The sequence below is a fragment of the Equus caballus genome, chromosome 15 (genome assembly GCF_041296265.1).
Source record: "Equus caballus isolate H_3958 breed thoroughbred chromosome 15, TB-T2T, whole genome shotgun sequence".
Taxonomy (NCBI): Eukaryota; Metazoa; Chordata; class Mammalia; order Perissodactyla; family Equidae; genus Equus; species Equus caballus.
In genome coordinates this window covers 97,834,336-97,846,748 of record NC_091698.1, presented here as the reverse complement: position 1 = coordinate 97,846,748, position 12,413 = coordinate 97,834,336, and the positions used below count along the sequence as shown (strand labels likewise).

Here is a 12,413-nt window from a genome sequence, read left to right as displayed (position 1 = left end):
GTCCTTTAGAAGTCTGGAGGAATGCCACAGCTTTCTGTAAAACTGCGAAATGTCTTGTCATTACTCGAAAGAGCCCTCGAAGGTAATGATAATACAGATTTATAACCCTTCAGCTGAGCATGTCTGAGATTTTTATAGTCTGCAGTTTAAACTTCTTAACGCTACATTTCATGGAAGAGATTCTTCGGAGACGGGCTTTCAGCTCCAGATCAGGCACCAGCTGTGTGTCGTTAGACAGGTCTCCCAACCTCTCTGAGCCTTAGTTTCTTCATCTATAAAATAAGGAGAAAAGTAGGGACAGAAATAATGACCAGATAGGATTGTTGCTAGGATTAAATTAGATGATGCTTGTGGAAATGCTTGCACGTGGCCTTCCTCTGCTGTTAGTCTCTGGTCCACTGTGACCTTCAGTTGCCGTTCTGCTGAGATTCTGTATGAAGTCTGTTCATTTTTATGCCTGCATTTCATTTATTTTGTGAACGTTACCTTTAGTTTTTAATAAATGTGAATATGAACATAGTCTAAAAAGTTATTATACTATTCTAATACATATACTACAATTCTAGGTAAGAAGTCATTTTCCCTCAGAATTTTGAGGACATTTCACTGTTGTGAAAATCCAAAGTATTCCGATTATTTTAATCTTTGGAGTGCACTCAGTTTTTCTTTCTGGAAGTTCTTGGGATCTTCCCTTTATTCCTGGTAATCGAAAATGTCATGGTGATGGGCCTGGCCATGTGTCCTTTTTCACTTATTGTGCTGGGCACTAGGTGGGTCCTTTAAATCCATAAGTTTATGTCCTTCAGTTCTGGAAATTTTTCTAGATTATTTCTTTGGGACTATCATTCCCTCCCTTTCCTTTCTCTCTTTTCCTGGAACTCCTATTGAACCCCATGGATTGATCTTCGAATTTTCTGATCTTTCCTCTCCTTTGTGTCGTTATCTTCAACTCTGTCTTCCAGCCTTTCTACTAAACTTTAAATTTCTATTATCGTTTAAAGTTTTTAAGAGTTCATTCTTGTTTTCTGAATGTTTGCATTTTCTTTTTAAAAGACTTTATGGTATTAGAGCAGTTTAGGTTCGCAGCAAAATTGAGAGGAAGGAACAGAGAGTCCCCATGCGCCCCTGCCCCCACGTTCATGTTCTCTTTTTACAGCATTCTGTTCTTGCTTTGTGGATGCGTTTTCCTCTGAGGATATTGATCGTGGTGGATGTTTTCCTTTACAGCTTTTGTTTGCTCTCCTTTCTTTGTTTCTTTTGGTCTCAACCTGTTTCGTTAAAGGGTTTCTCAAAAGCCTCTGTGAGGCTGACAGTCTTTGGGTGTCTGCTTGTTGTTCAGAGTCAGGCACAGAAAATTGCTGTATGTACCCATATGGCTGTTGACAGTGGACTTCCCAGGAGGTGATTGGATGTGGATCTGTGACATTGGGGGTACCCTCAGTTGTCAATATCTACCCATCCTCAAGCCCGAGTGTCAGCATTTTGGGGGAACCAAATAGGGAGAAGGAACGTGAAGTGGGGCACTTCAGCCACCGTGTATAGACCTGGAGCCAGTTCCTGGTCTCAGTCCTGGGTCTCACGCCTGTTGTCAGCTGTGTCCCAGAGTCCACATTCTCCGAGGTTTATTTTTTCCTGAGTAAACCTCCAGCCTTCAGCAGAGATGAGAAGGGGGCTGCTGGGGGCCGGGGGAGGAGGAGGGAGAGGAAGCCCCCCACCCCTGGTCTTCAGCTCCCCTTTTCACTGTTGCCCCCGATGCCTGAGCCCTTTCTGGCTTCTGTGGTGAGTTTGGACTGGTCTGCCTCTCAGGAGGCTGCTCCCTGTTGCAGGACGGGGCTTTAGTTCTTGCTCTCAAAGTCCAGCCCCGCTTCTCCTTCCACTTTGTGTCTTCTAAGTGTTGTTGGCATATCTTGTCTGCTGTTACTTTCTCTCCTCTCTCTCTGTCTTTGTATATCTGTACCTCTGTATTCCTCACTGTCCTCTTGGTGCAGTTTTAGAGGGAGTAGAGATAATGCGTGTATGCCATCTGTCCCCTTTCACTGGAAGCCTCTTCACCTTCCTTTGTCCCTACTTGTAATAATCCTTGATCTTCCTTGAAGTTTCTGCCCTGCACTTATTCCAATGAACTTCAACTCAACCTAAAATTCCTTCTCTTTCTGAGTCCTCTAAATGACACAGCTTGACCTACAGGTGCCACGGGAAGAGAAGGGCATGGCCTGCATGTCACTCATCAGGGGCGTGCTGAGATAGCCCACCTTTGTGACTCTAGATTCACCTGGGGTCAGTCTGCTTCATCTGGTCCAGGTCATAGGTGCTTCTGGGGTCACATGGAGCAGTGGAGGTTAAGTGCTGGTTCTGGGCTGTGAGCTGACATAGAGCTGTGATTGAAGTTGATTTGGTGAAATACACCCACATCTGATTACCTCCCGTGAGGCCCACCAGCCATTCAACTGCACCCCCATGTGCAGAGCTTTCAAGCAACCTTTTGGCCTTCACTCTTAAAAACAAGCAGATATCCAAGGGTCCAGCTGAAACAGTGTCCCCAGGCCTCTTGCCCCAGGTCTTCCCTCCAAGTTTACCCGAGACATCCCTGTCCGATTGACTTGCCTAAGACATCACCTTTATCATCATAAATCCCTTGTTCTGAAGCTCCAGGGGCTACTGAAACAATGTCTAATTTTTACCCTTCATTTTGTTTTTATTCTGTCATGGTGCCATCTCGTAAACCACTTACCACTCGAGAGATGAGCTTATTTCCTTTTCCTGGAGCGTTTCTGTATTCATGGAGCTTTCATATCTTTGTGCTCTTCTGTCTCTTTCTCAAAGTCTAGTCCCAATTTTTTTTTGCCAAAAATATCCTGCCTTTCTTATTTGGCCCACTTTGAATACCAGCCCCTTTGGCTGCCCACGTTCTCACTGATTCCTCCCAACCCTGCTTATGTTGTAGCACTCATGGACCATAGCACTATTTGTCACTTATCATTTATGATCTGGAATTCTCATCTTTTCATGTAAGTGTTCAGATTTAGCTGGAAATTAATATCATGCCCTGATGACCAGCTGCTATGCTAGGCACTTTCACGCACTCTGTCTCTTTTAACTCTCTATGATGAACAAGCCGTTCTTCCAAGTGCCCATTTTACAGATGAGAATACCAAGGCCCAGTGAGTCACACCTCCTCTCTCTAGTCCACTCCAGCCAGGCCCTTGTGCATTACAGTGAATGCTGTGGTTTGGCTGTTATCTCTGTGTGACAGGCACTGCTTTGGATTCTGTAGTTGGAAGAGCATGATGCACCAGCTTTGGGAGGAACTGGACCAGGCCCTGGGATGCAGGCAGTGGAGTATGATGCATCAGGGTGTGGAAGAAATCCCCACGGCTGGCACACCTGAAGTCTAGCAGTCTCTCGCAGCAGGAATCTAGCAAAGAGACGGTGCCTGGGGAGTGGGTGGTCATGGCCACCCGGAGACAGCCCAGCCCAGGAGGCCTTTCACCGGGGTGGCCTTCATTCCACAAGGCATTTGGGAGGACTCAGCCTTTCGTGTTTGACTCTGACCCAGGCTCTCCTCCTTCTGGCTCTTTAGTTCCCCATCTGACAAGTGCGAGATTCTGACATGGCAGAGAGCTCCAGCGGGGCCTCCCCCTCAGCTTGCTCTGCCCCCTGATCCCAAACCCTCCTTAGCTCGCAGGTGGTCTTGTCTGGCAGAGCACTGCTCTGTTAGTGGGAAGTTCCCACACCCCGCGATTGTGGTCCAATGGGACTAACAAAAGGGCCACAGTGTTTCCGGAAGGTTCTCAGTGCTCCCTCCCCATCTGTATTTACCAATATTACTTATGATTTCAAATGCATCATAAGATGGAGAGCAGGGTACCTTTTCTCTCTCACCCTTTGCTTATAGACGTTAAAGCTTTGATGTTTGCTTGGGGTTGTAAAATAAAATGTCCAGTTTTCTTTTTGGTTGTCTTTTTTCTTTGTTTGTTTGTTTTTTGGTGAGGGAGATTGGTGCTGAGCTAAGACCTGTTGCCAATCTTCCTGGTTTGTTTTCTTTTTCCTCCCAAAGCCCCAGTGCATAGTTGTATCCTAGTTGTAAGTCCTTCTAGTTCTTCTGTGTGGGACGCCGCCACACATGGCTCGATGAGTGGTGTGTAGGTCTGTGCCCAGGATCCAAACCGGTGAACCCTGGGCCACCGAAGCGGAGTGCGTGAACTTAACCACTCGGCCACCAGGCTGGCCCCCTAATGTCTGTTTTTTTGAGTGTGAAAGTTTTCTATGCCATTGTCCCTTGTGTGTTTCTTCTCTCCGGCCGTGCTTCCACCTCTCCCTCCCCCTCCTTCCTCCCTCATCCCCAATTCTATTTCTTTTCTTTTAATAAGTGTTCCTTCAGGTTACCTATCATCTCCAAGACTTGCATTTGTCATCTTTAAATAGCTTCACAATAGCCCTCACCTGGCTGCCAAGTGTGATAATCACGGGAGCATGCCCAGGGCCTTGCGCGCAGGGGCTGGACAATGAACGCTGGTTTTCTTTCTTCCTCTTTGTTGCCCTGTCCGTGCTAGGCCTTGATTTGCCTTAACCAGTGGAGTCCTCTGGGCTCAGGGCGCCCATCAGCTGTCAGGCGGGCTGAGTAGGACCTTGGGAAGGTAGGATCTGGATGCCCCGAGCCCTTTCTTTCAGTCCCCGAGCATGATTCTGCAGGGGCTCCATGTAAAATGGGCCGGACTTAGAGCTGCTTTCTGTGTGCGTGAAGCTCTGCAGACAAAGATCTATAGAAATAGGAGGCAGTCGTGATGTTATTAATTGGCGGCAGCTTTAAACGGACCACCCTGAATTGAAAATAAGGCAAGTGTCCCCAGATGTGGCCGGTAACGCCTCATTCACCTACTGAAGGATGCAGCAGGTCAAGAAAAAAGGCCGATGAGAGGGCCTGGAGCCACTCTGACGGGCTATTCGGTGGCTCCCCCAGCTGACCTCTCTTTTTCAGGAGCACTTTCTTTTTGTTGCGGCTAATTCCTGAAGCAATCCTCCCAACAGCTCATTTCCCCAGGCTGTAAGCAGAGGCTGACCAAGGGGCCCTGCAGTCGGGAATTATTGCCACGAGCAGGAAGTGTTGAATGGTTTCCATTTACTTTTAGTTGGAAGAGGAAAGGCTGGACCTTCCTTACAATAGAGGCAGAAAATCAACGTGACTGCTTGGCCCATTTTATCTTCAGGAGGGAAACCAGAGCTCCTTGGGGCACCCACAGTCCCATCTTGAAATTGCTCTGCCAGGCAGAGCAAGGACAAGGGGACTTTCTTACGTATGTCTTAAGTCAAAGTGATGTGCGAGATCGTGCCGGCTGGTGAAGCCAGACTCACACTAGCGTGGCTGGGTGTACATCCCAGGAATGAAGCAGGAGACTACTGTCCTGTGGTCACGTCAGTGCTGGCATCTTGTGCTATTGTTTATGTCAAATATTACTTTGAAGATTTACAGTATAGTAGACAAGAAATATACCAGGATATAGAAGAATTGAAAAATCATCTCCTTTCATCTCTTGAAGAGAATTTATACATCTTTTTTCTCATATTGATGGTATATTTGTGAAAATCCATCAAGTACCCATCAAAAAGAAACCCTTAAGAAATTTAAAAAGTAGAGTTTCTAAAGGACACAGTGATGATTATAATCTAATACAAATTAGAAATAAATATATAAGCCTAGCCCCGCTTCTCACCCAAATCTTGACTATTTCGAAATTAAACATACACTCCCGGATAGTTAGAGGACCTAAGAGGGGATCAGAAGGGAGACCCTAAACTGTCTAAAGAGAAGTGGAAAGGAGAACACTTTACAGTAAAACTACGTGTCCTAGCAACGAGGTGCCCCGAGGAAAATGTACAGCCGTAAATGTCTTCATTATTAAAGACGTAAGATGGAAAATAACAATGACAAGAAAGTAGTCATCTTAAGAAATTTGGTAAAAGTACAAGTTAAACCAAAAGGAAATAGGAAGAGGGAAATATAAACAAAAAGCTAAATTTAAAATGAAACAGAAACATTAGGAAGGAATATAAATTTAAATGCCGGTTCTTGGGAAGGACTAAGTATAGAGATTTAACCGCGTGTATGATCCGAGAGAAATGTCTGCGCAAACCTCTGCCCCTTCACTCACTGGGAGATGATGCAGCCATTAAAACTGTCTTAAAAGCATTTGTAAGAGGATTGGGTGAAATGCTTATGTCAAGTGAAAAAGGCAGAATCAAAAATTGTATTCTAGAATGATTATGGCTATGTGGATAGGATCTCTTATCTCCCTCCTAACCCCGAGTTCTAAAGAGAATTAAGTCTGGAAAGAATCAAAATATCATGGTAGGAAGGAAGTCCCGACACAGGCTGCTATACAGAGGGACCTTGAAAACGTGATGCTCATGAAAAGAAGCCGGTCACAGCAGACCACACGCCGTGTGAGTCCATTAATATGACATTTCCAGAGGAGGCACAGCCACGGAGACAGCGAGTAAATTAGCAGTTGCCTAGGGCTGGAGGATTGAGGGGTTGGGGGGTAACGGCTAAAGGGTATGAGGTTTCTTTTTAGGGTGATGAAACTAGTCTAAAATCAATTGTGTGACAGTTGCGCAGCAGTGAATATCCTAAAAACCCCTGAATTGTGTTAAGTGGGCGAACGGTACGGTGTGGTATGTGAATGCTATCTTCATCAAGCTGCTCCCCCCAAAAAATCACAAGGGTTATCTTGGGGGATGTAAATATTGGTGATTTTCCTCTTGTTTTTCCACCCTCTTTTGTAATTTCCAGATTTCCAGGTGTAATTCTGCGTTACTTGTATAATGGAAACAACAAAATAAAAATCACTTTAAAGGAGGAATGTTAATAATTGGGCTTTTAGCAGAAAAGGTAGTGATGGGGAGTCTGCGAGGCTGCCTCTGAGACGGTGAGGGGGCCCGAGTGCTGTGATCCTGAAACGTGGGGACTGGGCGTTGTGGGTCACTGCGCTGTCAGCTGCCGGCACATACATAAAGTGGCCCTGGACTATTCTGCAGGGAATGTGAAATTCTCAAGGAAAATAGAGCATCCTTTCTCCGGGGTCTCTCAGAGGCAGGCTCACATCTCGGGGGGAAAAGCTGGGGTCTGTGAAACCTGGGGATGACTAAGCGCCAATTTCTAGTAAAATATTCTGAGAGGTGTCAGACTCTGCTGAGTGCTAAATTAGAGAAAGCTGTTACTTATATAACTTCCTGTAATTGCCCAGCACTAGCTGCGGCTAAGAGCCGCCTTCTCCTCCTCTTTGCGAGCGGGGGACACACGGCCCTCCCCTCCTCGCAGCGGGTCTACCTTCTACCTTTGGGCTTCACGCTCAGCTCAGTCTTTTTCACTGAAACTGAAATGCCGTTTTAAACAGAAGACTCCATCGTCTCTTTTGAAGATGGGAAACTCTTACGCTGGACAGCTGAAGACGACGCGGTTCGAAGAGGTCTTGCACAGCTCTATCGAGGCCTCGCTGCGGTCCAGCAGCCTGGTGCCCAGGCCCATCTTCTCCCAGCTGTACCTGGAAGCTGAGCGGCAGCTCTCTGCTCTGGAAGGTAGGAGCTGCATTTGTGCATTTCTTGTATTGATGTAGTTGATGTTAGCAACAGAACTTGAAACCTTTCCTCTGCTGTTCTGCTAGAAAATGTTGAGCCCAGCAGAAAAGAATTGTTAGAAGAAGAAAGTGGCACATACGTTCCTACTTAGCTAAAACTAAAATAAGTTTCAGCCATAAAGTTGCAAGGAATAAAATTATTCATTGGATTAACACGAGAACAGAATAGGGCCGAATTTGACTCTTCTCAATTGGTTGTCACTTACCCTTATTAAAAGGTTTGACGTTTTCACTTGGATAAACATTTTTTTCTCTTTATCCCAGGATTCTTGACCATATCTTTGCAAAGTAGCCTAGGTAGTTTCTCCTTATGATAGCAGATACAAGAGCCCTCTAGAAACTTTTAAAAACCGAGAACAAACCCTTATGAATTTAACGTGTGCTAAGAATAAATAAATAAATAATCTTCAGGCATGAGGACAACTTTAAGGTTTACTTAATTATCCAGAGACATTAGAATGGTTGTATTTTTCGATCTTTAGTGTGTATTTTTTATAGCTGTGTATTTTCATGAAGTTAAAGAGGCTGTGCTTTAAAATAAAAATTAACTAATTAAGAAAGCTTGCGGTATGCCAGGTCCTGTGTTGGGGTGGTCACGATGTGAGTGAGTGTGTCAGTGTGAATGCGCGTGTGTGTGTGTGTTGGGGGTTGTGGGGATGACGGGCTGAGGAAGGTTGCACAGAAGGGAAAATGAGGCACGGGCGCTGTGTGATGTCTGAGAGTTCCAGCAGAGAAGCGCTCCTGTGTCACTCTGTGAAATGTCCCTACAGAGTTAACCTTGCAAATCAGCTAAGAGCCAAAAAGAACTGGATCTGGGTCTAGAGGGAAACTAGATTGTGGTCAAAACCACGAAGTAGGAAACCCAAGAATTTTCTAGAATTCACATAGAAAGGACTGACGTTTTCTGGCATAGGAAGCCTTCCTGTGACACTGTGGGGAGATGAGAAATCCCTGGAGAATATGTCCTAGACTTTTGTGAAATATGTATTAAATGGTCATCCTTATCTTCTAACAGCACTGAAAGGCTTGGTGGGTCATGGTGAGTTAACGATAGTCATAATGATAAATAATTTAGTACCTTTGAATGGCACTTTGAAATCTGCTTTCACCTCCATCAGCTAAAGTAATTGAGTCTCATGATTTGGGAAGAAGGAAGATTGGTTTGCTTGGAGTTTTGATGGATACCCATCTAGGGAGAGTGATCTCCATGGATTACCTTTCCTGTCCTCTACCTGGGAGGCTGCATCCCGAACATGCTGGTTTCTGAGGAGGCCCTCCCCTGCTGAGAGGGTGTGGGGCGCGCGGAGCTTTCCAGGGCAGCCCCATGCCTCCGGTGCCGAGTGCTGCAGGCTCCCTGCCAGCTGTTGGCCGCCATGTGCAGCCCTCGTGTCGGTATGAAAACCAGAGCAGGCCCTGCTGTGATTTTCCCATTTTCCAGACAGAATAGGGAAATCCTCTGAGATTTCGTTTTTCGAGTCGGGGGAGGAAGGATGAGGGGTTGGTAGAAGCGGGCGACTCTTCGGTTTGCTAAATGTCACCATAAACCAAGCACTCAGCTCGAGCCCCTGCTTTCTGCATCATAAAACTTGGTGCAGATGGCATGTACAGGCCACACCTTGTTTTGTCTGTCTGTCTCTGTGTCAGGATCTCTTATCTTATTGCTGTCCTTCCTTAGAAGATAACATGAAGGATGATTTTTATGACCAGGGAGCTGGTGTACTAAACACCCTCAGTCTGTTAACATTCTCCGTATTTGTGAGGGTGGTTCAGCAGGGCCTCATCACTTTGTTCTCTGAATTAGGGGTCTTGCCATCTCCTTCTAGGGGAAAAACCTTTTACGTGTTATTTATTTATTTATTTTTTAAAGAGAGACCAACCAAACCAAACAAATACCACCCAGCCTTTTGGGATAAGTGCTTATTAATTAAAGAAGTTGCAGGCAAATTCCTATGATCCCACCCACTCAGCATGTCCTACAGTTTCTTCTCATGGAAAGAAAACAGAATGTAGTGTAAACATTCAAATGAATGGCCTCGTGGAGTGAGATGCCGCACTAGGATCCCTGGATTCCTGCTTCAGCTCAGGGTCCTGAGCTGCCAGTCCAGCTGGTGTGTCCAGGGCCCTCGGAAAGCTCTGCTCCTGCCGGGGACCTTGGTAAACAGTCTGGTTTGGTCTGCTCCCAGCCGGTCCCATCAAAGGTCCTGGAATGTCTGATGTAGACCTTTGACCTTTAATCCTGCTTTCTTAGTGACTGGATTTTGAGCTCTTTCTTTGACTTTCTGAGGCTTAAGACCATCCTCTTTCTTTCTTTCGGAGGGTCTGAATTCCTGTTCTTTTCGGCTTAGCAGCCTAATGTGCAGACATTCCTGTGTGTGCCCTCACAGCTCCGAAGCCTCCGACTTTCTCTCCCCTTTCCCTCCACTTGTTGGTGTCTCTGCCGTCCGCTCCGGGCCTCTGGAGGACTGGCTCAGAGACTAGTCTTGATTTTGCAGCAGAGCCTTCCATGCCACCCACTCCGTAGGTGGCTAAAGGACAGTTTGAGCCCCCATGGGGACCTGTGCTGCATTGCTGGCACCTGGGTCTGGGCGACACCACTCCCCCCGGGGCCTGCACTGAATGGCAGGAAGGAAGCCTCTGAAGGCGCCTTTGGCGTTCGTCTGCCCTGCGCCCCACCCTTGTCTTCCCGGGTAATCTTTTTACAGTGTTCCCACCACCTCTGTGTCCTCTAGGTCCAGAAGGATGGAGAGACCAGGAATTCTTGCTTCATTTCTTGCTCTGACCTTCCCAAGGTCACCGACTGGCTCGAAATATTTAGTCTCCTGTCCTACAAACACCTTTAAAACAGTGGCCACTGTGAGGGTATGTTCCCAGTACCCCATACTGATTAAATCACATCTGGCATATTCTGTGCAACTCTGAGGGCCGTATTTCCCCACTTGGACTGTCACAGCTCAAAGTGACTTTATATAACCACCTCATTTTAAAGATGCAGGATCTGACGCACAGAGGGGTTAAGTAACTTTCCCGGGGCCACATTGACAGTGGCAGACACAAATCCTACAACCTGAGATCCGTGAGTCCCTGTCCCATCTTTGTCCAGTGCACACGATTTCATCACTAACCTAAAACCACTCAACTCCCTGGTTGGAGGGACGGAGGGTGTCAGAGCCGAGAAAGATGGGAGTAGGAGAAATGGCGACGGAGAAGCCAGCACTAAGAGAGAAGACAGAAACAAAAGAAGAAACACCTGTCTCCTAGCCTAGTGTGTTTAAGGATGCTCATAATGACCCTAAACCATGAAGAAATCTGTATGGTCTTTATTTAACGACATTTAAAGATAGGCATATTGGGAAAGATTTTTACCAAAAGTGTCCGTTGAATAACTTCTTTTAACAGCCTTGAGAATTCACTTCTAGGAAATCCCCCCTTTCTCTAGCCATGCTGGGTAATAAGGTGTAGCTGTGTGTGCTCAGCTCGGTTGGGCAGATGCTTCTCGAGCACCACCCCTGTACGAGGCATTTTGCTGGGTGCCTGGGTTACAGGGATGAGTAAGGGCAGAGGGCCTGCTCTCCAGGAGCTGAGCGTCTGTGGCTCATGACAAGAAACTCCTCTTACTGCTGTGACAGAGCTCACAAACATGGAGCAGGGGATTTCCATGGTCAGTTCCTGGCTCTCCTGGCCAGTTCCATGTTTGCCATTACTCTTAAAATACAGTTTCACTTAATAAAAAGCTTTTATTAAGCCTGACCCTCTTCTAGAACATTCTGGAATGGTTTGTGTATGAGACAAATTTGGATGTGTTTGTATTTCTAGTAATTTATACATGCATGTAAATGAAAACATATAGTTTAACAGCTCTCTTCCACCATGTAAAGGCAGTTCACACTGTATTTTGTATTCTAAACTGAGCAGTGCAGTTGGTGGTGACAATGTCAGCTTGGGCATCAGACACGACTGGGAACATGGTGGTTGAAGAGCTGTGGGCCAATCATGGGGTCTCTCTGAGCCTCTGTTTCCTTATCTGTAAAATGGTCTATATATTCCACCATGGTCCCCCCTACACAAATATTTTTGGAGTGCCTACTAGGTACAAGCTTCGTGCTCCGTCCTTATTAACCAATTATACACGTATTGCACCCTTGTGCTTGTGCAGACATGTAGAGCTGTGTGGATGGGAAGAGAAGTGAACCTGAATTTGAAGTCCCCAGGCCAGGCTTGGAGGCTGAGTCTGTGACCTTGGGAAACTCATCAACTGGAGTGAGTCTCAGCTTTCCTGTCGGGTAAAGAAGCTCTGGAGACAATGCCAGACTCACGGTGTGTTTGTGAGGACTGGTTAGTGGTTCAGAAGCTGAGACTTGCTGAGTATTTCCTTCTGCCTCCACTGCTGTCACTCCTCTCTCCCACTTGTAGGTGGCAGCCGAGTGGACAATGAGGAAGAGGAAGAAGAAGGAGAAGGGGCCCTGGAGCAGAACTGTCGCCCTAATCCCTACCAGATGCACCCTCCGCCCGAAGGGTGCTGCACCACAGATGGTGAGACCACCAGCTGGGCGGGGCCCCCGATGCCCGGAGTCTGCGGCTCTGTGCTGCGGGGGTCCCCTTGCCCGTCCTGGGCCCCTAAGGTGTGAGCTGTGCCCACTGTCCCCAGCAGGTAGTGGCAGGCATGCCCTCCCCTACCAGGAGCATTGGCTACATCACCCCAAGGGGCACACACGCTGAGGGCGCACAGCCCCTCAGCCACCCTTTGGACAGCCTCAACTTTACAAATGGATTTAGATCCCA

The 12,413-nt window shown here is 46.7% G+C and overlaps 1 protein-coding gene across 26 annotated transcripts in view; it reads left to right on the top strand.

The window, feature by feature from the left end:
• Positions 1-12,413, top strand: part of GREB1 (growth regulating estrogen receptor binding 1) — a 141,888-nt gene that overhangs the window by 57,631 nt on the left and 71,844 nt on the right. For 18 of the 26 annotated variants that reach the window (XR_011426592.1, XR_011426593.1, XR_011426594.1 and 15 more), the window contains exons 2-3: positions 7,395-7,575; positions 12,045-12,164. Coding sequence is in view for 20 of the 26 variants with exons in the window: in XM_070236667.1 (XP_070092768.1) it covers positions 7,419-7,575; positions 12,045-12,164 (277 nt within the window). In the remaining 6 variants the exon portion in view is untranslated. The remainder of the gene's footprint in view (positions 1-7,394; positions 7,576-12,044; positions 12,165-12,413) is intronic. The other 8 variants (XM_070236668.1, XM_070236665.1, XM_070236671.1 and 5 more) reach the window with 1 other exon arrangement.